This window comes from Anomalospiza imberbis, chromosome 13 (genome assembly GCF_031753505.1).
Source record: "Anomalospiza imberbis isolate Cuckoo-Finch-1a 21T00152 chromosome 13, ASM3175350v1, whole genome shotgun sequence".
NCBI lineage: Eukaryota > Metazoa > Chordata > Aves > Passeriformes > Viduidae > Anomalospiza > Anomalospiza imberbis.
The window spans coordinates 9,447,592-9,470,814 of NC_089693.1; the positions used below are offsets into that span (position 1 = coordinate 9,447,592).

Genomic DNA, 23,223 nt, shown 5'->3' on the forward strand with positions numbered 1-23,223 from the left:
ACAACCATCCTGTGTCTCATCTGCAAGTAACTCTCACTATACAGCTACAAATCTGCTCGCACACCGAGTAGGTCTTTAATCATGCTGCCCTCTACAATAATTTTAGGTTTCCTACTGTAAATCTGGCGAATATGTCTCGTACGACAGCTTTGCTCTCGTTCTCCCTCTGAGCTTCGAGAAGCTGAACGGGAACGCCAAAATCTTCTACCTTTGCGCTACGGCTTCCACTGATGTTCCAAGCTTTCGTCGAGTCCGCTATGAGCAGCACGTAGGGAAAGGGCTCTGATCCCTGCCACTGAAGTTAAAAATATGCTCCAGTGAACTAAACATAACCGATGAAGAGTTTGTCCAAATATGTTGCACTGGAAACTTTTCCAATCTGTTTAGGTTTCTCACCAGCAAGGGAAGGCGCCTCCTCTATCGTTAGGAACAGAGTGCCCTCTGCTGAAACCAGCCCGCAGAGCCCGGGACCGGCAGCCGGCGGGAGAGCCGCACGCCCGGCCGGAGCAGCGCGAAGGCTCGCGGAGACCCCGCAGAGACACCAGCGCTGCCCGGGCTGCCTCCTCCGTGCCACTGGAACTCACAGGCTGCTCTGTTCCAGGTCTGTCTCAGCCCAGACACCTGAGGCAAGCTGTTCTTCCCAGTCTGTACATGATGACAATAGGCTGTGTAACAGGCAAGAGTGCTGCTAAGGACCCAATCTCCCATTTTTCCAATACCCCTCAGCTAAAAGTATATCAGCTTCCTGGAAAGCCTGGCTTTCCATCCATTCCAGTTGCCACTGTTACTTAAACAGTCCTTTCACTATGACATGAGTCATAGTGCAATTATTATCTTCCAAAGTTATATACCTGTGCAGGTAGCAAATACTTCAAACTTGATCCCAGGTGATTTTAAAGGCAGAATTTAGCCATTAGATCATAAAATGTAGAAAGTACATTTTCCTTTGCCCAAAACATGGAGATGAAACTGACCCTCAGGACCTGCCATCTTCTTAGGAATGTACCCAGTTGGCACCATTGTTACTTAGAATATCTATTCTCTTATAATTAATATGTGGGAGTGTTATAAACATTTGTTCATCTGCAATAAATTTAAGTGTAGAAAAATTGTGTAGTAGAAAGCAGCCTAGATTAGCTCACATCAGATTCAGTAACTCAAGCCAGGCTGCTCTTTACACACACACCTAATTCCTCACATGATCCTGGCCCCAGGTTAGAGATCCTCTGTCTCAATTTTTACAGCACATAAGAAAATGGAGATAAGCACCCACAAGCATTAGCCCCCAGGGAGATTTCAGAAAGCAGCATTACAGTTAACAACACAAGTACCTTGTGGTACCTGCCTTGGAAAGTGCAGATCAGGAAGGTCCTACCCCAGCTGCTGAAATGACTCAAGTGTTGTTAATTCCATTCTCCCCCATAATCCATAGCTCTGGTTACATTACATTGAAATCATCCTTTTTGCAAGGAAGATGAGTACCCAGAAAATAACAGCATTTGAAGCATAAAAGTAGCCTTAGCCCACTACTAGAAACTACACAGGGTTTTGGACAGCACTTTCCTATGTGAAAACAGGGCACTTTCCTATATGAATGTCATTCTCATTGAATGCTGATTTGTGTTCTCATTTATCCAATTTAATTTCTTCACCTCAGCCTCACTACACACTCCTGCCACTTTACTCTTTTCTCTCTAAGCTTACAGTGAATCTGGAAGCTTTGAAAATTTGGCTCCTGTTGAAGGTCTTCATAACCTCTTCTGCTGAGCCAAGCAAAAACTGAATGAAACTCAGGTGTCCAGGCAAGATGTGATTGAAAATAAGCACTTCAAAATTCACAGCATCTGCAGCTCCATAGCAAACTCCTTAACACACATCTTAAAGTTAAAAGGGCCACCAATTAAAGGTTCTGGTCACCTAATTTTCACACCTGGGGAAGTTTGTCAGCAATTCTGCAAAAACTAATTAACCACTGGAGTTTAAAATAAAACATCATTCTCTAAGAAAATATTTGACTTCCTTTTTGCTTACCCTGTCTTGTACAGATGACAGACTCTTCAAGGTAGAATTTCTGCTCTTTGCCTATTACATTATGTTTGCACATCCCTGGTCCAGTGTCAAGTGCTTTAGGCATCACCTTCGTAGCGGCTTTCACCACAGTCTTAATTCCCACTCATGCCACATTAGCCCAGAGAGTCAGTATAAGATTTTTGAGTAACCAACTACAGCAATGCTTTTAACACTCAGTTCAGATGTATTTGTTTCTTGCTTTCAGCATTTTTTTTATTCCATATTTGCATTGTTTTTCCTGGTCTCTAAAATATACATAATTTAAATTACATGGAAAATGACAATTCTAAAGCCTTTGCTGTTCATAAATTTGTGAAATATGGACGTTTGCACTTATTATTTCATTGAACACATAACAGCAATATCATCCATCTGTACAGCTTCCATGGGCTCTAATGAGGACAAGGGTTGGAAATATGATGGTCTTATCCTTCATTTTACACATACTTAAGACCATGTGTCTTCACTATCAAACATAACCATGAAATAGTTTGTAATTCCTTGATTTATGGTCAATTGCAATAGAAAATTTCAACTTACAGTTAACAGTGCAGGAAGATGTGGCAGAGAAAAAAGTTTCTGCAAGATATAGCTGCCAAAGGGCCAAACTGAAAAAAAAACTTCAATCTCTGGTCTGACAAATAAAAAACCTCGGTTAAATCACATGATAACCGCCAAATTTCACTCTTTGAACATTAATAGAAAACAGTCATATTTAAATGAGAAATGCAACACTTCTCTATTTATCTTTGCCCTAAAATGAAGGTAGACATACTCTTCAACAGATTCCACTTATATATTATTATTTCCCCAAACCAAGTTCAACTACACAAATCTGATGGTCAAGAAGGCCATTTTTTCATCACAACAAAAGTCTTTACTACTCAAGAGAAAATATATTTGGCTAAACTACAAATTTAAAATCCATTGAAACAGTGCAGAACAATATTTGGCTCATAAATCAGCATTCTGAATAACATATAGCAAAATTGGAAGTATCCTGCAGAGGCCCCATGCAGAAACTGCATTTTGGTTCAACATCTCAACGTTATCAGTAACAGAGCTGCACCTGATTGATTAATGAAAGCAAGATGTTAAATTTCCTGTAGCTAGAGTAATGAGAACCCTGACACAGTCTAATCAGTTCTTTGGCCCTGCACTGTATGTGCACAGGGTTCTTGTTTACTCTGAAATAACAAGCCCTCCAGGGCAGAGAACAGTCACACACTGTCACCTTTCACAAGTATGTTATACCCTATCAAGAGTAAAGCCTCTATTAGTAAAAAGGTACAAAGGTCAGCCACAGCACTCTGTCTTTCATTTCTCAGTGTTATGGAACCCATTGCCTTCCATGTAGATCCTCACCCCGGGCTTTGGAAACAGCTCCATCACAACAGTAAGTAGGAAAAAAAAAATAAATTTGAGGGTTTCAGAAAGAAAAACTGCTTATGTAAAGACCTAAACGTTGTAAAAGAAAACTACTATCTTCCTCTGAGTTTGTGTTCAAATGACTCTAGAATTACCTAAACAATATAGTCAAATGGTCACTATTTCAAGTATTTGAAAAAATATTTGTCCTTTCTTGTCCTTCGAATTCCTTTTGGTTCTTAAGCAAAACAACTTACAGCTCCTTTTCATATTTATGATCCTATACAGTACGGACAAAACAAACACACTTTCAAATGGCACAAACTTACTTCTTATCCTAGCTCACAGTTCACAGCCTTAACTAAAATGTTAGAATAAACATTTTGAGATAAACTTATAACACATTTATATGATAATTTTGTGGGTTTGCAAAATATATTTCAGAAAGGATTTAGGTGATTATGTTCAACATAATTAGAAAATATGAATTTGTATTGATAAAGGTTGAATGCAGATAAAGCAAAATGAAAAATTCGTTGCAGAGGTTAAAATAGTTTATCTACATACAGCTATGTGTTAACAGATATTCTTTCTAACTTGCAAAATAACATATCCCCACTGAGACTATGGATATGGCATATTGAATTCATAAACTTGTCTACCATTTTCTTCTCATGCAACAGAGACCTGTTTTCCTCATTCTGCGATGGCCCTCACTTCTGTGATTGTGGAAAACAAGATGTTATTGAGAGCTATGTGGAAGAGGCAATATTTGGTGAATAAACAGGGGCTCTGAGGAAATCAATTATATTGCAAGTCATGAGCAATGGACAAAGGTCAGCAGGACCTGCCCTTGCTGTAATGGCTCACTGGGGAAGAGCAAGAGCAAAGCAGGCAGCCTGTGTGCCACAAGATGACTTGTGCATGTCACTACATGAGCATCCACCACAAAGCACACCAATATGGAAATGGAAGAGAACATAAGAAGGAGCAAACAGGGAGAAGGAATAAAAAAATTAAAGGTTGGAAGAAACACACGATACACCATTGGGATGAATACTAGTGACACACAGAGTGAGGCTATGTAAAGAGAAGATGAATGCACACTTCACCATGCACCTTCACACAGCGAGCCAGGTGCTGGCCACAACAGTGCCAATACAGACTATGCACAGCAACAGCTTCTGTGGGTGTAGCTGAGAGCAGAGTTTGATCACTGACAGCTGGAAACCAGGACAGCCTAAACAAGGAACTTGCCCAGTGTCACCTACAAAAGGCTATTATCTGGTGTATTTTCTACATTTCATATTCTACCAAACAAAATCTATTGTTTACTTCTGTATCTGATAAGGTCACAAAAAATATTTTTCCCCTGTTACCAACTTATAGAAGGCTGTTGTTCCATAGCAGACAAAAGCCACTATAAGCCAACTGACTTGTGCTGCTTAATTTAACCAGGCAAATAGAGGCATAGGCTGGAGTCCTGCAGAGGAGGATCACTTGTGCAGTGATGTGTTCTTCAAAAGCCTTTCCCATCTCTGTGTACTGCCACCATTGACACAGAAACAGCCCTTTAACCTTTCTGGTGGGGGGCCTCTAATTTTCTCAGGGAAAAGTACCTCCTCTGGTACTGTAGCAACCATTATCAGGCCAACAAAACCCAATTTGTCCTCATTAGCTCTGGTCACACGGGAGTCACTAACAGCTCTCTGTAAACAGACTGCTTAGGAAGACATTTATTGCTATAGTCCAACATCTCAGAGTAATATCATTTAAAACAGTATCACTGCTATACATAGTAGCTCCTCAAGGTGTTACACTGTCCAGTGATACCTCATTTATTTCCAGCGTGTTTAGGAAAAGATTCTCATGAATTACAGAGCAGAATAATATCCAGAGAAAAACACCAAAATGCTACACAATTTTCCATTGCTTATGCTGATTCTGCATTTATATCTATATTTTTCAGCACAATATTGGCACAATAGTCAAGCCTGACTGCTTACTATGTACAGCCTCAACTGCATTTAACCTTTGAAAATTAGATATGAATTCAAGCCTTTTGTATTGGGTCACAAAAAATGAATTCTAAAAAGCGATATTACTATCAAGAAACTTCACCTTACCAAAAGTATGCAGCAGACATGGCTCTAACAAACTTTCATCCAAGGAGTGGCAAAGTCCAGCTGCTTCCCACAGAACAGAGAGCCCAGTCAGGTGGGCAGGAGCCACACAGGCTGTGGCCCTGTCCCATTGCTTCTAGGTGACATACTCAGGGGGTAGAGGGAACAGCCAAAGGTGCAGAGAGCACAGGAAAAGTTACAATAACCAGGCAGGCACAAACCAGGCCAGAAAAATCAGTCCATGGACCAGCAGAGCCCACAACTCAGTAAAACCACAAGGGAGAATAAAAGGTGGAGTTGAGGGCCAAGCCAGAGCTTAAATGGAGCTCCGGCAGCCCTGGGCACAGTGTGGGCAGAAGCCTCAGCTGAGGCTGGTCAAGGTCATGATGGCTGTTAGTGCACCAGGAGCCCTGACAACATTTTGGGATAAACACACTCACATTGTTTACACCTGGCTGGAATTAGTTAGAAGATACCTATAGAAAAGGATTTAAAAAAAACATACAACTTGATTTTTTTCCCTCCTGCTTTTTATTGTATTACTTCAGTGCTGTTTTCTTTTTTTCACCTAATTTCACCAACTCAAGATCAAGGGCTTATTAAGATACTTGAAAAAACCCACAATGTTTTTTATTCCAACTTTGTGGCTTCTGCTAATACCATCTAATCTCCCATATCTATATTTTACTGTAAAAGGACTATTTGTATAATATTTTTACTGTGATTTAGTCTGGGATGTGTATTTTCCTTTTCCCATAGTTCCTCCCCCAACTCCACCCCCCTCCCCCCTCATCTCTTAATCCTGGAACATTCCTAATATCTTAAACTTGAAACAGTAGGAAAGGATGGCACAGGCTTATCTCTGCAGGAATTCCTCAGCTATATTTGAGCTATATTTGTGGTCTAAGCAATACAGACTATCAAAGAAGAAGTCAGAAAAAAATGTCACAAAGAAAAGAATCAGCAACAGACTTCCATTATGCTTTTCTTAAGTTGCCTCCTTCTGGTCTCGCACAGGGAGAGTAGGTAAAGAATACAAAAGATAAAACTAATTCAGACTATTTTTGAACTATTTCTTTCAGCTGTTTTTGTTTGCATTATTACAAAGCCTTGGCAGAGAAGGAAAAATATTCTTAGAATAGCAGATTTCTTGCTTTGTCCTGCATCTGTTCCAAAACTGTACAATGTATTTGAACAGCTGGCCAGTAACATGCAATGATCAAGCATGGCAATGACACACGATCAGAGTGTTCTTTGTAGAGGACTGAGGTTTCAAAGCTGAAATAAACCCTCAGATGTACACATCTTGGTCTTAGAGGTACATGTTCAGATTTACACTATGCTTTTTATTTTTCTTGAATTGAACTTTCTATTGGCAATGAAGGACAAACAAGGACTCATTATATCAAAATAAAATGCTGGAACAGCTCTGCAGGAAAGAATTTCCTGGTGGTGTTGCTCAGACAAGAACCAGAGGAGCTTAATCTGGCTCTGTGTCACTCTCATGCTGTACATAGCTTTAAAATCTTAAACTCATGTTTTGGGTTTTTCTAAAAACGTGTAAAGATGCTCAGAAAAAAAATCCTTGTTGTGGATTCATGCCTTCATCAGTGTCCTTATCTGTACTGTACCTTTATATCTATAGGTATAAGCGCCCTAACTCTAAACTCTCCAGCTACACTCTTGGGGCAAACTGTGTTCTCCTATGTTACCTGCCTGTCCACCTATAAAGAGGAGCTTGAATTGATGCCTACACTCTTCATAAAAATCTATCTTTATATTTAAAGAACTCTTAGAGGATGCCAAGATTATTTTTCTGCATAGCAAATAGCAGCTTAAGCTAAGATCTTAATTGACATCTCTTGTAACTGCTACAATAAACACTGTAATTTACAGTTATAGTAATGTTCAGAGATTTTTATGCTCATACTGAATGAGTTTCCTGCAGCATCTGCTCGCAAAAATGGAAGTAAAAAAGGGAAAATTAATTACCTGGTGGGGAAAGCTGATAATTATCGCTGTTCACATCGCTACTAAAGGAGTGCTGAAGCAACCTTCTTACTACACACTGATTTTTATTAAATGTAATTAGTGTACAGCTTTACAGACTGCTTCACACATTTGTCTTCATGCAAGTTCTCTTTCTATATCCTTTTGCTCATGCATCAATTTTTAAGCAGAACACTATGTAAGTGGGATGGCTGACAGGAAAGCTAGAACGCCCACAAAGAGCAGAATGGTTCTTTTCATCAGCTGAACAATTTGCAAAAAGAATCCCAGACACAACAGACAGAGCACTGACGCAGCAGCATGCTGGAGTGTGAGCATCACTGCAGCTGTCATGCATCTTCCTAAAGCTGGGATTTTGGTTCCATCCCGACCCCTTGCATCGGTCTGTGAGAACGCAGGGCTGCGGTAGGTTTTTCCTTCCCTGCCTTCTCCGGGCAGCACCATCGGACTGATAAAATGCAGCAAGGCACATGTGAAAGATAAAGCGGGGGAGAGAGGGGATGGAGGGAGAAGAAAAAAAGCGTTTTCAACAGGGCTCGGCCGGCCCGGGGCGGCCGCAGGGCGCAGCCTGAGCCCTTTAAGCTGCCCACCCTCGGCGCGGGCCGGCGGCAGCTGGAGGCTATTTATACCGGGGCGGCGGCGGGCGCTCGGTGTCCTGCGCGGGGCGGTGCCGGCGGCGGGGCCCGGAGCGGAGGCTGCCATGGCCACGGCGCTGCCCCCCACGCCGGCCGGCGGGAGCCGCTCCGTCAGCCGCGCCGCCGAGTCCCCGCTGAGCCCGGCGCGGCTGAGCCGGCTGCAGGAGAAGGAGGAGCTGCGGCAGCTCAATGACCGCCTGGCCGCCTACATCGAGCGGGTGCGGACTCTGGAGGCCGACAAGTCGGCGCTGCAGCAGCGGCTGAGCGAGCACCAGGAGGGCAGCGACCGGGAGCTGGGCTGCCTGCGGCTCCGCTACGAGGCGGAGCTGGCCGACGCCCGCCGGGCGCTGGACGACATCGCCATCGAGCGGGCCACGCTGCAGGTGGAGCTGGGCAAGATTGGCGAGGAGCACCGGCAACTGCACGTCAGGTCGGTGCTCCGGCCCCGAGCAGGCCTCCCTTCCTGGGGACACCCCGGGGAGCCGCCTCTTCGGGGCTCCTGCAGGATGAGGGGAAGGGGATACTTCTGGCAGGAGCCCGTGGGCTGTGGGAGGAGTGCGCGGTGATGTTTCTTGTCCAGGTCGTGCAGGCGTGATACTCCCGAAGGTGTGGCGCTCTGGGGTTAGGAGACGTATGGATGCCTGTTCCGAAGGCGTGCTGGGGCGACCTGCTGAGTACCTCTGATGCTATGGGGTCACATCAGCACCTGCCTGAGATGGGCATGGGGCTCCTGCAGAACGTGGGGTGCTGGGTGCCCTTCTGGGCTATGAATGCATAGCTGCATGGGTTTGGCACCACACCTGTGTTTACAAACACTGAAGATGATGGCAAGTATCTGGAAAGTTATGGAGCAGTGGAAGGAGTGTTTGTATGGAGTCAGAGCACATCTTTTTTGGGCTGTTTAGCTCAGACTTTGCCCAGAGGGAATACAGGTAGAAGATACTTCTGGGAGCAGTATGGCTTACCTGGACCAGGTTGGTTCTGCTCAGAAGTTTTCCTAGTGGCTTTTAGGTCTGAGATGAGCTGCCTGCTGTTTTAGCTTGACTTTCTTGTAAGCTGTGTATCCTGAGACTGGAATCATCACCTTGACTAGGCTCACCAAGCCTGAACAAAGGTAATAAAAGTGCTGTCCCATCCTCCAGAAGGAGGAAGAGGTGTGTGAACAAGTGTCCAATCCCAACAAGCTTCCTCTATAGAAATATGCAGCCTGCTAGCACTGCTAGTTACTGTAATGCCCTGTTGTATCCCCATATCAGTTATAGACTTTTAATAATTTGGATGTCCATAGTCCCCCTACATCTTGTTATAAACCTGTATCAGAGCAAATTTAAGCACCAGCTTCTTCTTTTAATGCCTAGAGGAAGTATTGCCTCCTCATAGACTCAGCAGGACTCAAGTAGCTGTTCTAGTTGGGAATAAAACATGTTTTTACTGTAAGCTTCTGTTTTCAGCTCCATAGCTGTTGGGCTTGTCTCTGTCATACTGGCTTTTGGCTCACAGATCTGTTTCATAAATCTGACCAGCCACTTGAATGGACAGTGAGGAGAGGGGTAATGCCTGTTCTAAGAGTTTTCTGCTGCTCTTTGTGTTTGTGTAACTCTGGCTTTGTTTGTAAAGCTTTAGACTTGGCAAATATGCAGTTATCTAGACTGTTGGGTTGGGTTTTTTCCCTTTACAGTGACTAGGTCTTAGAAGTGGTTAAATATACAGCCCATGGGAAATGATACGTGGTGCATATTGGTTTCTGAAGGGACTAGACTGAAGTCCTAATATTAATGTGTGTTGTATCTGGGCTGCCTAACTGCAAATGTCTCAGATGACTTGGAACAAACTTTGAGGGTATCGTGTCCTTAGATATATACACCCTTTAAATAACCTGGTGGCCGTTTAACTGTTATAGAATGAAATGTCACCAGATAATTTCCCAACAGCATTAACTATTGGCCCTTATTATTCACTGATTAAGAGACTCAAGGTTTTTGACAACAATAAACTGATTCCATTTGGTTTTTTCTTGCTACTTAAACAACAGTGACTGGAAGCAGGCCAAAGATGTTTGGGGAGGAGGAATTGTAGATAAGCATATTGGTTGAATTCAAAGCCTCAGGAAGGTCAAAGCAACTGCAGTAACACAGCAGAAAAAGACAAGAGCAGTTCCTTTCTGCACCAGCGAATATGGATGTGCGTTTTGCTCCTGAAAAAACACAGTATAGCAGGTGAGGTTGTAAGAATTAATTCTATACCTGCTGCTGACATCCTCTGGTCTTGACAAACGGGAGTCTGTTTCAAACACACCTGAAACCTTTTGATAAAGTTATTTAAATTCTCCAGATCAAGCCTATGTGACATCCTGATTTTTAAGAAATGTGATTGGCAGTGCCTCAAAGTCTTTTGCATGTAATTGATAGTCTGTAGGCCACACTTAGCTCTGGAATGGTTGGTATATGGAATGTTGCAGAGTACTGCAACTGTCACTGCTTGCTGCATAGGGGTGGAAAGTGGTGTTCTGAACCCCAAACTTGGATTAAAAGGGTAGTAAATGCTCTTGTCAAAGTCAGACTTGTTAAATTGTTGTTCTTAAAGATGAAATGTCTCACTCCAGGGTTCTTTGAAAATAATATTTTTCAGGAAAGAATCCAGGAAACCTGAGCCTGGCTGTCAGATGCTTACATTGGAAAGTGAACTGTTAAAACAGATACTAATAGAATTTCAGTTTTGCACACACTTTGATTGCAGAATGAAATTTATATTATTGTAGGATGAAACAGTCAGTATTATATAGTGTTATTGACATAATATCATATGTAATACATTAAGTGGTAGTGGTAGCAGAGACCCCAAAAGGAAGGTGGATAATTAATACCTAGAAAAGAAAGAAACCTGAAACAACAGCATGTTATCTTGTTTTTCACTGTGAGTTATCTTGTTTTTCACTATGTTTCTCCTAGAGTCTGAGTGAAGAGTAAATAACTTCTAGCACAACAGTCAACAAATGCCTCTGAAGAGCAGGGCTAGAAAAGGCCTTGAGCGAGCACCTGATGTAGCCACATGCCCCAGGCCTGTGCTGGAGCCAGCCATACCTGCATCTCTTCCAACAGATTTTATGTAACCCTTATTTTAAATTCCAGATGATGGAGATCCCAGAATATCCCCCCCCCAGGCAGTGTGCTCCAGTGGTGAACTGCCAGTTTCCTCTCCCTAACATCTAACCCACGTATTTCTCCCTGCAATTTAAGCCCGGAGCTTCCTGTCTTTTCCACAATAGACATGGAAAACAGATTCCCTAACTCTATGCAGTGGTCCTTCATGTATTTAAAAATTGGTCTGTCTCTTGTCACTATTCCCTTCTCTAGACTAAACAACCTTTAGTATTTTCCAATCTTTCCTTGCAGTTTAAGCTTTCTAAAGCTGATCAATCCTGCAGAATTACTTTGGACTTTTGCCAGGTGGTCTCAGTTATCCACTAGAAACTCATTGTATGAGTTGACACAACTTTGCCACTTGGCAGAACTGGTGTTGCTAAAATAAATTGAGGACTTCCTTTACTCTTTGTAATCTCGAATAGGAGTTTTGAGCAGGGACTCTGACTCTGGATAGTAGGCAGGCAACTGGAAGGATTTTAGACGTTGGAGCAGTGTGGGGAATTATGACAGAGTTCTTCCCTGGCAGGAGCTCGTTGTGGGCCCTTCTCGCACTTCACTGTGGTGCCGATGGCAGCTGAAGAGTGTTGGCCATCCAGGTGGTACCTGCGGTTCCACTCCCTGGGCATTGGTCTGGAGATGGTCTCTTCTCTGAAAGCAAAGCTCCCCTCTCCCTGTACCTCCTCTGCGGTGTGAGGGAGGGGCGGGAGTCACTCGCAGCCCGGGCTGGCCGGAGGCCTCCGGGGACAAAGCTGCCTGTGTGCTGCGGGGAGGAGGAGCGGCACCGCCGGCAGCCTCAGCCGCGCTCCGCCCCGTGCGGAGCCAGCGCCGCCGGCCCCGAGCTGCCCTCACCTCACCTCACGGCCCGGCCCGGCCCGGCCCGGCCCGGCCTGAGGCGCGTCCTGCGGGGCTGGGGCCGCCTTTGCTGCGGGGCTGTCCCTGAAGGATTGTCCGGCCCCGGTCGCTGAGCGTGCCCAGCCCTCCCCGTGCAGCCGGGGGCCTGTGCCGTCCCTTCCCTCTCCCGTTGGGAATGCCGTGGAAAATAGCCGGCTTCCGCTTGGGCTTCGCACTGAACGAGCTGGAAAATGGGTCGGGAATCTCCCCGGTGTAACAAAAGATGCTTGTCGGAGGGCCCTGTCTGGTTTGTTTTCTGCTCTCACCGTGAGCCTGACAAACCTTTCCTGTGTTTAACCACAGACCCCTCTGAAGGGAAACACGTTGAGGACAAACTCTCCCTCGCTAGCTGCACTTAACAGTGTAAAACTCTCTCCTGTAGGAATTCCAAAAAGGAAAGTGATTTAAACCTGGCCCAGGCTCGTGTGAGAGACCTCGATGCCCAGCTAAATGCGAAGGAAGCTGATCTAGCAACAGCCCTGAATGAGAACCGGACTCTGGAGAATGAGCTCCGTGAATTAAAGGATCAAGTACTCAGTGTAAGGCTTGCTGTTGGAATCTAAACTTTGCTTTTGTTCCTGCAGTTTTTGCTTCATTTTCCTCAATTAGTTTTTGATATTTAAAAGCAGAGAAGACCTGGTAACTATGACAGTGACAGGCAGACAAAAAGATTTCTACAACCCTGCCAACAGCAAATGCTACTGATGGTGGTTTCCTTAAAACTCCCACCTGTTGTAGGTACCTTTAATTCTATGGCCATAGGATATAATGTTTCTTGTTCCAAAGTAGAAGCAAGATGAAATGTTCTGCTATAGTCCCTGGAGCATTCTCTGACACATCAGGGAAGTGTATAATACTGAAAGCGTATATTAATTTGTCAACATAAGCTGTATTTGGAGGATTAAGTGTCAAAAAATTATATTAGTAGGAAGAAGTTTGGAATAATTACAGTTTTAAAGGGGAAGAATATATATGGATAGTACCATTGATTCATCAGAACTCTACTTTGAGGAGTCAAATTTAGCTGGTGGGATTAAGGACTGTTCTATATTTGCCTTGTGGGAAATCTAGTCTTCATAAAAACTAAATAGGATTCTATCTGTTGCTGATATTTGGATTCCACTCACATAAGACGTTACACAGAGTAACCCACTTCACTCAAACAGTGTGTTTTGATTGCTGGAGTAATTAAGTTGAGTGATCTGTAACAATTTGGCTGCCTAATTTGAAAAAATACCTCTTAATTTTGATAACCCTGTTGTCTGTCTTTTCTAGCTGAATCTGTCACTGGAGGATACTAAAAAGCATCTCCACAGTGAAATGTTGAGGAGGGTGGACCTAGAAAACCATATGAGAACTTTGCAGGAAGAAATGACGTTTCAGAAGCGCCTTCATGAAGATGTATGTTTTAGCTTATTAACAAGGCATCTTTTTAGGTGTCCATGATCCTTGGATACACTTAAAGCCCATCTTAACATTGCTTTTTTTCTCTAAAAAGGTAACTAGCAACCTATGGCAGCCCATCAGCTCATAACATCCATCTAAATAGGAAGGCTCAAGAAAGTACTTAACCTCGTGTTGACTGGGATAGTACCAATAGGTATCTGGGATATGAGAAATTTCTTAGGCTGCTCTCCTAAAGAGAACTGAAATCTGAAATATTACTTTGTGTGACAGTGAATATATTAGTTACTGTTAAATGATTCCAGATGTTTACTTGAAGCCTAAAGTAAGAGAAGTTAAATCTCCTTTAAGCAACTTGTGTTCCCAACTTTCTTAGCACTTCTCAGAGGTGTCTGGTAACCTTTCTGAGAGAAGTCATTATATACAACTAAATTAATAATTTATATATGAATGTAAACCAGCTTCCTTCCTGTTGGTAGGAATCTCAAAGTGTATGGTTTGATAGAGAATTGTAATTTTTCTAACTACTGTCACTTTTTTAATAAAACAAGAATAGGTGAAGGAACAGTGCTTAAAGAAACTGAACTGTATTATGTATGTGTTCTAAGTTAAAAAAACAAACAGAATCTATCTAGTTCAAAGAATTAGTCTTGCAAATTAAATATTTACTGCATTTTAGTTTAAGCAATGTTGGCATTGAGGTGGCAAAACAATAGTGAGGCAGCAAGGTGGATGTGGCAGTCTTAATGGATGAATAAGTTACACATAAAGATGAATTACTGTGTACTCAATGATAAATCTGCTTCAACAGGGATGGATTTGTGAAGCTGGTACACTAAATCCAGTTTTCAAACTGTATTGGCTTGTTTATTCTCTGAGAAATTTCTTCTAGGAGCTCAAGGAGACAAAAAGAGTCCATGAGAGCAGGATAGCAGAAGTAGAATCTGGCCGTCAAAGAGAATTTGAGAGTAAGCTCTCAGATGCTCTGCAGGGGCTCAGAAAACACCATGAAGAACAAATTCAAGGCTACAAAGAAGAGATGGAGCGAACATTCAGTGCAAAGGTGAGTTTGGAAAAGGTGACAGTAAAACAAAACTGCAGTTCTCTGCACCTTGACATAATTAAGGTCACACTGGCAAAGCCAGCTGATAGATGGAGCCCCTGCATTCACTGCACAGCTTCTTGGAATAAGTTGTTATGGAATTTCAAAGCAGTATCAAATTTGACAGTAGGATTTCTGCAAACATTTGATCCCAAAGAAAACCGGTTCATGCATAAATAGAGGGAGGGATTAGAAATCAGTCATATTTCAGACTTCTGACAGATTCGGGACCAAGGTGTGTTATGTTTCTATTAAGCAATTTCAGTCTTTAATAAAACCTAACTTTTCCTACACACCAACTTGCATGCCAACTCGGGGAATTCCTCTGGATGCCTGTGTTTGTTTCCACTGAAAATTCTGTAAGTGCCTCTTAAAGGAGCACTTTATCCTTTAGTGGGATATCTCATGATTGAGGTATTTGTAGAGCAATTCAATGCTGCTTGTAAAGATGCAGGAACTCTTTAATAATAGACCTTTTGGGGAAGAGTGATGATAGTTTGATTTGTAAACCCAATATCCTGCAGCTCTATGCTTTGACAAGCAGCTCCTAAACTTATTCTCCATTGGTCTCCTGGAGAATCAGTTTACTTAATATCCATACAAAGTCTTCATACATTACTAACTGAAATATCCTAATCCAGAATTTTTCACTACCTGATTATTGCTGACTTTTTCTGACATAAATGTCAAACTTGTGTTAACCTCCCTGGAAAGCAATATAGAACTTTCTGACCTGGACTTTATTGGTATCTGCACACTTCAGTAAAAGATAACTATTTCCAGGTGTAGCAGGTGAAAATTATTTGGTGTTCCTTCCTTGTTTATCATACATGCTAATGTGCAACCCAGGACTAACAGTAACTTATCCATAGGTGGAGAATGCCCAGCTAACTGCAGCAAGGAACAGTGAGTTTGCCAATGCTGCTCGGGAGGAGCTGATGGAAACACAGAAGACAATTGATAGTCTGATATCTCAAGTTAATCAATATCAAAGCCAGGTTCTGTCTTTATTTGTATAACCTTATAATTATTTTAATTTACTCTCAATTTAAAATACTGGCCTCTTCTCTCTAATCTTCACTTATGGTTTCATTATTTCCCCCTCCCCTTAAATTTAGAATGTTGCTTTGGAGAGTAGGATAAAGGAGCTACAGAATTTGCTGGATTACGATCGTGATCTCCATCGAAGGCGTATGGCTGAAAAGGAGGAAGAAATGGAACAAGCTCAGAAGCAGGCACAAGCACAGCTGGAAGAGTATGAGCATCTCTTAGATGTGAAACTGGCTCTAGACTGGGAAATAAATGCGTACAGAAAGATGTTAGAAGGAGAGGAACAGAGGTAGGCTATGACAAGATCTTCATTATGAGAACTTGCTTCATTCAAGACCTTTACACTAACTCTTTATCCTTCAAATGTGGGGGGACAAGAAACAAACATTAAGCTTGTCATTAATATAGTAATTCAGTTACTGAAGCATCATCTTCTGTAAATGGCATTTATATCCCACATCTACCACGTGGTATAGAAAGATGAAGTAACGTCATAAATCCAGCTGATAAAATTCAAAGATCTATTAATCATTCCTCAACTCTCTCAAAGTTTTGTGCTACATGTGTAAGAGCATTCAAATTCCATGAATGAAGCTGGCAACTTGGATCAACTCCTGTCTATGCAGACATGGTATCTTGCATGCATGGTGAGAACATGAACTCTCAATTCATATGCTAGGAAGGGTCAAAAACTTAAAATTACTTTCACTAAAGATTGTCTGTTGAGACTTGAAAGGAATATTTAGTGCAATTATGAATCTTCTCTTATCAATATAAGCTTGCTCTGAACTCTGGGGCTGTCTTCCAGACTAAACAAACCACTTAGCTACTCTTGCCAAAAAAAGTAAAATTTTGTATGCAAGACCCCATGGAAAGCTTGGATATAGGAAGCTGTTAGGCTTGGATATAGTGGGAGGATAGGCATGAGAAGAAACAAAGCACATCAGATGTTCAGGTGAATGTTATCTGACTCTCTTCTAGGCTAAAGCTGTCACCCAGTCCATCTTCACACAGCACAGCAACTAAAGCAGCAAGTCAGGTGCGACGATACCTGCATGGGAAGAAAAGGAAAATCAAAGAAACCAAAAAGAGGGAGCATAGTGCTGCACTTAAGACTATTCAGCATGTTTCAGCTACTGGAAATATATCTATTGACGAGATCGATGCAGATGGGAAATTTGTCAGGCTTAAAAACCACTCTGATGAGGTAGGAGGTACTTCCATTTTTGAGTCTGCATTGCAATGTATGACTGCTTGGGGATGGCTTTAGCTTAGTGACAGACTAGAGACTGACCTTTTGGTACTGCAGGTGCTCTGTTCCCAAGGCTGTCTGGGAGGTGCTTTTTGGGTGGAGGTGCAGGAGCCTCTATTATGCAGAAATCAAACACCTTAATCTGTTTGTCATTCAGGCTAGCACTATCAGAACTACGCACCCTTGATAAACTAAATAGGGTGCTCTAGTAAATTGGATAAAGATGGCTTCATATTAGTTGAAAATACTTAAAACAGCTAAAGGTTGAATAGAGTAGGTGATATCTCATCTGTGCAGAGGGCTTATCTGGCCAATTAGCTAATTCTTCCACTAGTTTAGTTTGCAAATCCAGAACTACTAGAATTCATCATCAGGACTTCAAACATATGGCTTGTAGTTTAGTCATTTCAGCCTGAAATGCAGAATGACCCATGAAGTTTTAAGGTGCTTTTATATTTATATTTTTATGTTTTTATTTATGTTATATGCTTTTATTCATTAACATCTGGTGCTTCTACATATAAAATACGAGATTAGTTGGTAGGTGGCCATGGCAAACATAATTTATCAGAATCTCCCTAGTAAAGACTATCATGACCCTCCCATTAATGGAAGGTAAGAATAGGTGTGGCTTAACTTGATGAAGACTAAAGTATAGGGAGAAAACAGAGGGAAGCTTTAATGGAAATGTGGCTGCTTCCTCAAAACTGTCAGATACTTGTATGCTGCATGAGAGGGATTAAAACTGGCCCATGAGTCTGGAAAGAACCTTGTGCTTGAATTACATGGTGTTGGTCTGTAATGCTGAGAGAAATTTCTTGTCCCACAGGATCAATCTCTACATGGCTGGGTGTTGAGACGACGTATTGGAAGTGTGGCAGATGTTACTTACAAGTTTCCTTCAAGGTTCACTCTTCAGGCAGGCCAAGAAGTTACAGTAGGTATTGGGTTTGTAAAACTTCCTCAGAGCTCTGTTCTTATGTTAGATGTCAGTAGAGATTCCTGTAATATTGAAAACTAAATAGATACTCCAAGTGTCTAAAGAACTAAAGCTCTTATTTTGTGTAGATAGATAGGGGGAAAATCCTTGAAGCAACTTGATCTGAAATGCTAATTAAATTTCCTTTAAAGCTTGGACTGAACTTGGATTATCCCAGACTGGAGTGTGCTCTAATTGTGAACAAAATCATTGTATTCTAGGTTTTTTTAGGGTTTCCCATACTCCTGTGACTTGATAAAAGTTGTTCGGAGACTCAGACTCTTGCTAAAATCTTTAGCCTACTCTGGGTCAGCAATGCTGATGTCATGATTTGTAGTACTAAGAGAAATAATAGCTCTAAAACCATACTCTCTAAGTACATGTTAATGGTGATCAAAGAGCTGAACTCTACACTTGCTACTCCAAACTGTGGAGGAATTTGTTCAACAGAGTGACTCCAGGCAAGAGGCTCTTGCACACACAGTCGCTGCCCTGAGTGTGTCTGTGACTGTGGCTTGGTTTTGTCACTCAAATGTTCTGAGTGGTCAAGCAGGGCTACCTCTACATTGGATAGAAGCTGATAACAGCCTTTTCTGCACTGTTTTACAATCTTCAGCTAGAAAAACTTTACCAACCATTCTTGGTAGTCCTGAAAAGAACTAACTTGCCAGGGATTACAGTGGTTCAGTTTGTCCTACTGGATGTCTTCGGTATTAAAATACTTAATAATTCTATAGGTTAGACTGTATCATAATCTAACTATAGAAAAAGATTCTTCAGATGCTCACTGTAAATCTGTTGCAGATCTGGGGTGCAGCTGCTGGTGTAAGCCCAGGTCCTAGTGATTTGGTCTGGAAGTCTCAGAAGTCTTGGGGAACTGGAGATAATATTGGTGTTACACTCATTACAGATGATGGTGAGGTAAGTGAAATAATAAAATGCTTCTACTGTCCTAATGCTAAACTTGTTTGCACTTAATTCCTGCGGGGCCTTGATGGCAACTCAATTGCATTGTAGGAACTTGCAGAGAGGAAGATAATGCTTGTACCCAGAGAAGAAAGTGAGCAAGATGATGATTATGAAGAAATAACTGGAAGTGAAGCAGAGTTTGCATCTCAGGTAAGCTGTCTAAAGTTTAAATATATGCTGTCAGCAGAGTCATTCAATGGCAATTTCTTTTCCTTACTAAATTAAAATACTTCTTCAAGTATTCATATCCTGCAACTCTTAATGTTTTTCTTGATGTCAGACCAAAAGAAGAAGAAAAAAGAAATGTTGTTTGGTTTCATGATAGTGGTTCCTGTGAGCTTCCTTAAGCAGGTGAGATGGTGAGAATCATGCTTGTCACCTCATAGAAAACTTGCTTCATCAGTAGTGCTGCAGTCTTTTGTCCCACATAGGATGTAGCTTGCATGGCTTTGCATCAGAAATGCAACTGAAGTTTTGCTTATTCTCTGAGTATGACCAAACAGTAGCATTAATTGTTTGCTGTCTTATTACTGACACACTGAAAATACAACCTTTAATGTCCATTTCATCTAAACATCTGACTGTGAATTAAAGCTGTTATCCCAAGAACAGAATGCGAACACTAACCACTTCTGTGGGACGAAGTGACTTGACACTCCAGTGTTCCTGCATTGCTTTTAAGACAATTTCAGTGTGAACTTAAGGTCAATATACTTAGAAACTTTTGGCTACCAACTTGCATGGTGTAATATCCTGTGCAAGATTATTCAGCCCCTTCAAATGGCTCTTGACTGACCATAATACAAGTCTGAACTGATGCATTTTGGATGCTCCTACTGTACTTTGATTTATCATTAGCTATCTTTAATTGCTGAAATAGTCTAAACCAACTAATGTGAGGGCTTTAAGTTGGTCCTAACCAGTTATAGACTGTACTTGATTCAAGTTAGTTTCTGTCTTGACCTGAAACAATACTATGATACAAACTCCAAAGCCTAAGAAGGGGATGCTTAGCTAAAAACTCTCTCCTTCCTGCTGACAAATGTTCAGCTACTGTAGCTCTTCCCAAAACAGATCCTACACAGTTACAAGGAGGAGTCGCATCTTACTGCACAAGGTTAAAGCTTCCACTACCAATTCCTAGATATTTTCATAATGTATCTGTCTGAAAACTGACTTACAAGTACCTTTCTACTGTCTTTATGAAAAAAAAAATGCACCTAAACAGGCAGTTACTGCCTGCTGGGGTTTTTTTTGGTTTTTTTGTCCTTTCAAACAGAAAATCTGCGTAAGTATCTATTACTACAATACCATTTGGCTTAAAGGATTTTGACTTGCATGCATGTTCTTGTAATATTTTCAGTTTCACTGAAGGATGGGGAGACCCTGTTAAATAGGCTATTAAAAAGGTCTATAATGCTGTTCTACCCTTTGGGCTCTTAGTGATGCAAGCTTCTTTTCATACTCAGAGTAGAGCCTCTCCTCAAGGGTGGCTTCTTTTTATTTTAAAAGGCATTTTTTTAAATTTACTTATATGACTTGTTTAATAATCAGTGATGGAAAGCAAAAGTAACTTTTTTCCTTACACTTCTAATCTGTTTTATCGGTGACTTTACAATACAGTTGTGTGCCATTTATGGTAAGAATCAATTCTGATACTTCCGATCAAATTTTAATATCATTCCTGTTTGCTGAATTCCTGTCAAACTTTTGATATTAGTACCTATATGCTTCTGCTGCCTTGATAGTACAGAAATGGCTGCTTAGTAAACAGAAGTTCACTTGTTGCAATGCAGTAAAATAATGGGAAGAATGCATGCTGTGCTTTAAACGAAGGCAGTGTTTCCATGTTTTGTTTCTGCTTTTACCATCCTAACAAGAGCAGCATGTATCTGCATGCCGTGTAGGTTCTGATGCTTGGGAAGAGAGGTAGTGATGGGCAGTTTGACAGCCTTTCATTAAGGAAGGCACAAGGTCATGTATTGCATGGACTTAAAAGACTTGTGTAGCACAGTTCATGTACTGCCTCTTGAAAATCTGCTTTGCTTTATTAATAAGTAACAAAATCTACAAAGTGCTAAAAACCCTATATGAGGATCAAGTAGGTAACCAGAAAGGAATATTAAGTTTGTACACATGCTAATCAGCCTAATGTTTTCTCTCTGCAGCAAAATGAAGATCCCAGCTGTTCTGTCATGTAATGTGGACAATCATCTGAAAACACCTCTCAGTCCCAGGTGACACAGACTGTGTCTTTGTTGATATCTTCTGTCATATCTGGAATTTGGAACTCACATATTTCATCTGATGTCTTTGTGAGAAGCATTGTCCATAACATGATGGAATTTTCTGTCTTCTGATACTGGACCCTGGCCTTGGATTCACTGATACAAAGTAGAATACAAGCTCCATGTGAAGTTTTTTACTTTTATGCAAGGATCTGGTTTCTGTGACCTGCTGAAACAGAGAAGGGTACAGAGTTTACAAAGCTTCTAAACATGTGCCCTAGAAGGATGTTAAATACTTGACAATGAAATGAGGCTGCCTCAGCTTTCTCAGTATTCTGACATTGAGTTCTCCAAAGGTAATTTCTCTTTCCAGCCTGAGCAGGAAACATGGGACCAATCACACCATTGCACCTTGAACAAGTCTGCAGTAAAACACTGTCCTGAAGAGTGGTCTGAAATGTTTCCTGCTCAGATCCTGATACAGAGAGAACTCAGTTCCTAGAGTGAAACACTTCAGAATTAAAAGCAAGTTGTCAAAAATATTCCTGCCTGTTATTAAATGTATTGTTTCTATAGTCTAGCACCTGGAAGTCCCTGTTTCGGTATTGTATATTCCTAGGTAAGGTGTATCACAGCAGAGCTGTACCAGCCTTAACTTAGACAAATGTATCCTGAAAATGTGAAAAAGCATCTCATTCTGACAGAGCAGGTACTGTGACCTGTGCTGCTGACACTGTTTGATTGGTCCCAACAACTTTCTAAGGGGCTAGAGACAAAAATATTCTGAGTCAAAAATCAAAACTAGAAAGCCCTAACTGTAGTGAAAAACACAACAAAGTCACTGCTCTTGGAGCCCTTATGTGCTAATTCTCCATGCAAGCTGCAGCTGTGGGGAAAACTGGTTATGGGCCAGTGTGCAGCTCCCTTTCACTCTGGTTGCTCTGTGCTCCATGGAATGCTTGTAACCCTCAGGAGGGGATAGTCAGTCTCGAGGGCACTGCAGCACTCTGCCTCTCCTCCAAACTGCTCCTCTGCTGGCCCTGGGGAAAGGAAGGGCTTTGAGCCACATGAAGTAAACTTCCACCTGAGAGCAGGAGGGGAGGGGAGCAGCTGAGCCTGCAGATTTCTCTCAATGCTGGAGTAGTGTTTTAACCATCTTTTACCTTGCCAAAGTGCTCAGTTCCAAATTCAAGACCTGCTTTGCGTTAGGATGCAGGTGCTAAGGTGAGGTTTTCCTATACTAGCTTAAACTCTTACATTATTTAAAAATTCTAATTTTGAGACATCAAGAGTAGATGCTGGTTCAAGACTTGGATTTTAGCAGATCCAAATTCTTGTTCCATCTCAAACAATAGAAATAGCAGCTGCTCTAACTTTGCTGTATTTATCTTTTTTTCTTATAACTTTTTTAACTATTAAAGGTATTTTTCATGTATATAACAGCAGTCTTGGATTTAAATATTTGCAGATTAAATAATAAAGGTCTGTCTAATCAACGATTTCTTCTGAGTGGTTCAAAAGACTTTGAAGTAATAAAAGTGGTGATTTTAGGGACTGCAGAGTGAAGAAACCTTAGGCAATGCACTCTGCTGTCCTGTTTATCACTTCAACTAGAGCTGAACTGCTGTGAGCTTAAGAGGAATCTTCAGTAGACAGCTTCCCTGTAAAGAATTCAGCTCTCTTCTCATAAATTTGTCTTGTATGGAGAGCAATTGACAAAAAAACATCTTCCTCCAGGGCTACTCACTTTGTTTGGTCACTACTACATTACTAAGCAAAGCAGGAGATGGACAAAAACAAAGTGATTCTATCTGCATTTGGATAAGTACTTCTGATGCCAGACTTCTTCCTTAATTTTGAGGCTTTTCTGTTTTATTACATGTCTTTCCATCACTGCCTATTTGCTTTCTCCTCCTTTCCATCCCTTTCAACTAAATATTAGAAAGAGAAATGTATTGACTTCTCATTTGTGTGCAGTAGGAACCAGGGCTACTCACCC

General features: G+C 41.6%; 2 protein-coding genes across 5 annotated transcripts in view; one reads left to right on the forward strand and one right to left on the reverse strand.

The window, feature by feature from the left end:
* ADAMTSL3 (ADAMTS like 3) overlaps positions 1-5,621 on the reverse strand; it is a 177,417-nt gene extending 171,796 nt beyond the window's left edge. Inside the window, exon 1 of the mRNA XM_068203800.1 lies at positions 5,578-5,621. Coding sequence (XP_068059901.1) covers positions 5,578-5,584 — 7 coding nt within the window. The 5' untranslated portion in view covers positions 5,585-5,621. The remainder of the gene's footprint in view (positions 1-5,577) is intronic.
* A 2,219-nt stretch (positions 5,622-7,840) lies between these two features.
* LOC137481868 (lamin-B3-like) lies at positions 7,841-22,723 on the forward strand. 4 transcript variants are annotated; one of them, XM_068203809.1, is made up of 12 exons: positions 7,841-7,976; positions 12,623-12,779; positions 13,516-13,641; positions 14,537-14,707; positions 15,619-15,744; positions 15,865-16,085; positions 16,778-17,003; positions 17,878-17,985; positions 18,832-18,948; positions 19,045-19,146; positions 19,277-19,347; positions 21,165-22,723. In XM_068203809.1, exons 1-11 carry the CDS (start codon positions 7,903-7,905, stop codon positions 19,316-19,318), a joined length of 1,470 nt encoding a protein of 489 aa, XP_068059910.1. In that variant the 5' UTR covers positions 7,841-7,902; the 3' UTR covers positions 19,319-19,347; positions 21,165-22,723. The 4 variants fall into 4 exon arrangements, with proteins under 4 accessions (XP_068059910.1, XP_068059908.1, XP_068059909.1 ...); XM_068203807.1 differs by lacking the exon at positions 7,841-7,976 and adding an exon at positions 8,247-8,636; XM_068203810.1 differs by lacking the exon at positions 7,841-7,976 and adding an exon at positions 12,296-12,435.
* Positions 22,724-23,223: the final 500 nt, after the last annotated feature.

Coding starts and splice junctions, on each gene's coding strand:
- LOC137481868 (XM_068203807.1), top strand. CDS start 8,272: ATGGCCACGGCGCTGCCCCCCACGCCGGCCGGCGGGAGCCGCTCCGTC. Junction 12,780..13,515: donor TAAAGGATCAAGTACTCAGT/GTAAGGCTTGCT, acceptor TGTCTTTTCTAG/CTGAATCTGTCACTGGAGGA. Junction 19,147..19,276: donor AAGCAGAGTTTGCATCTCAG/GTAAGCTGTCTA, acceptor TCTTGATGTCAG/ACCAAAAGAAGAAGAAAAAA.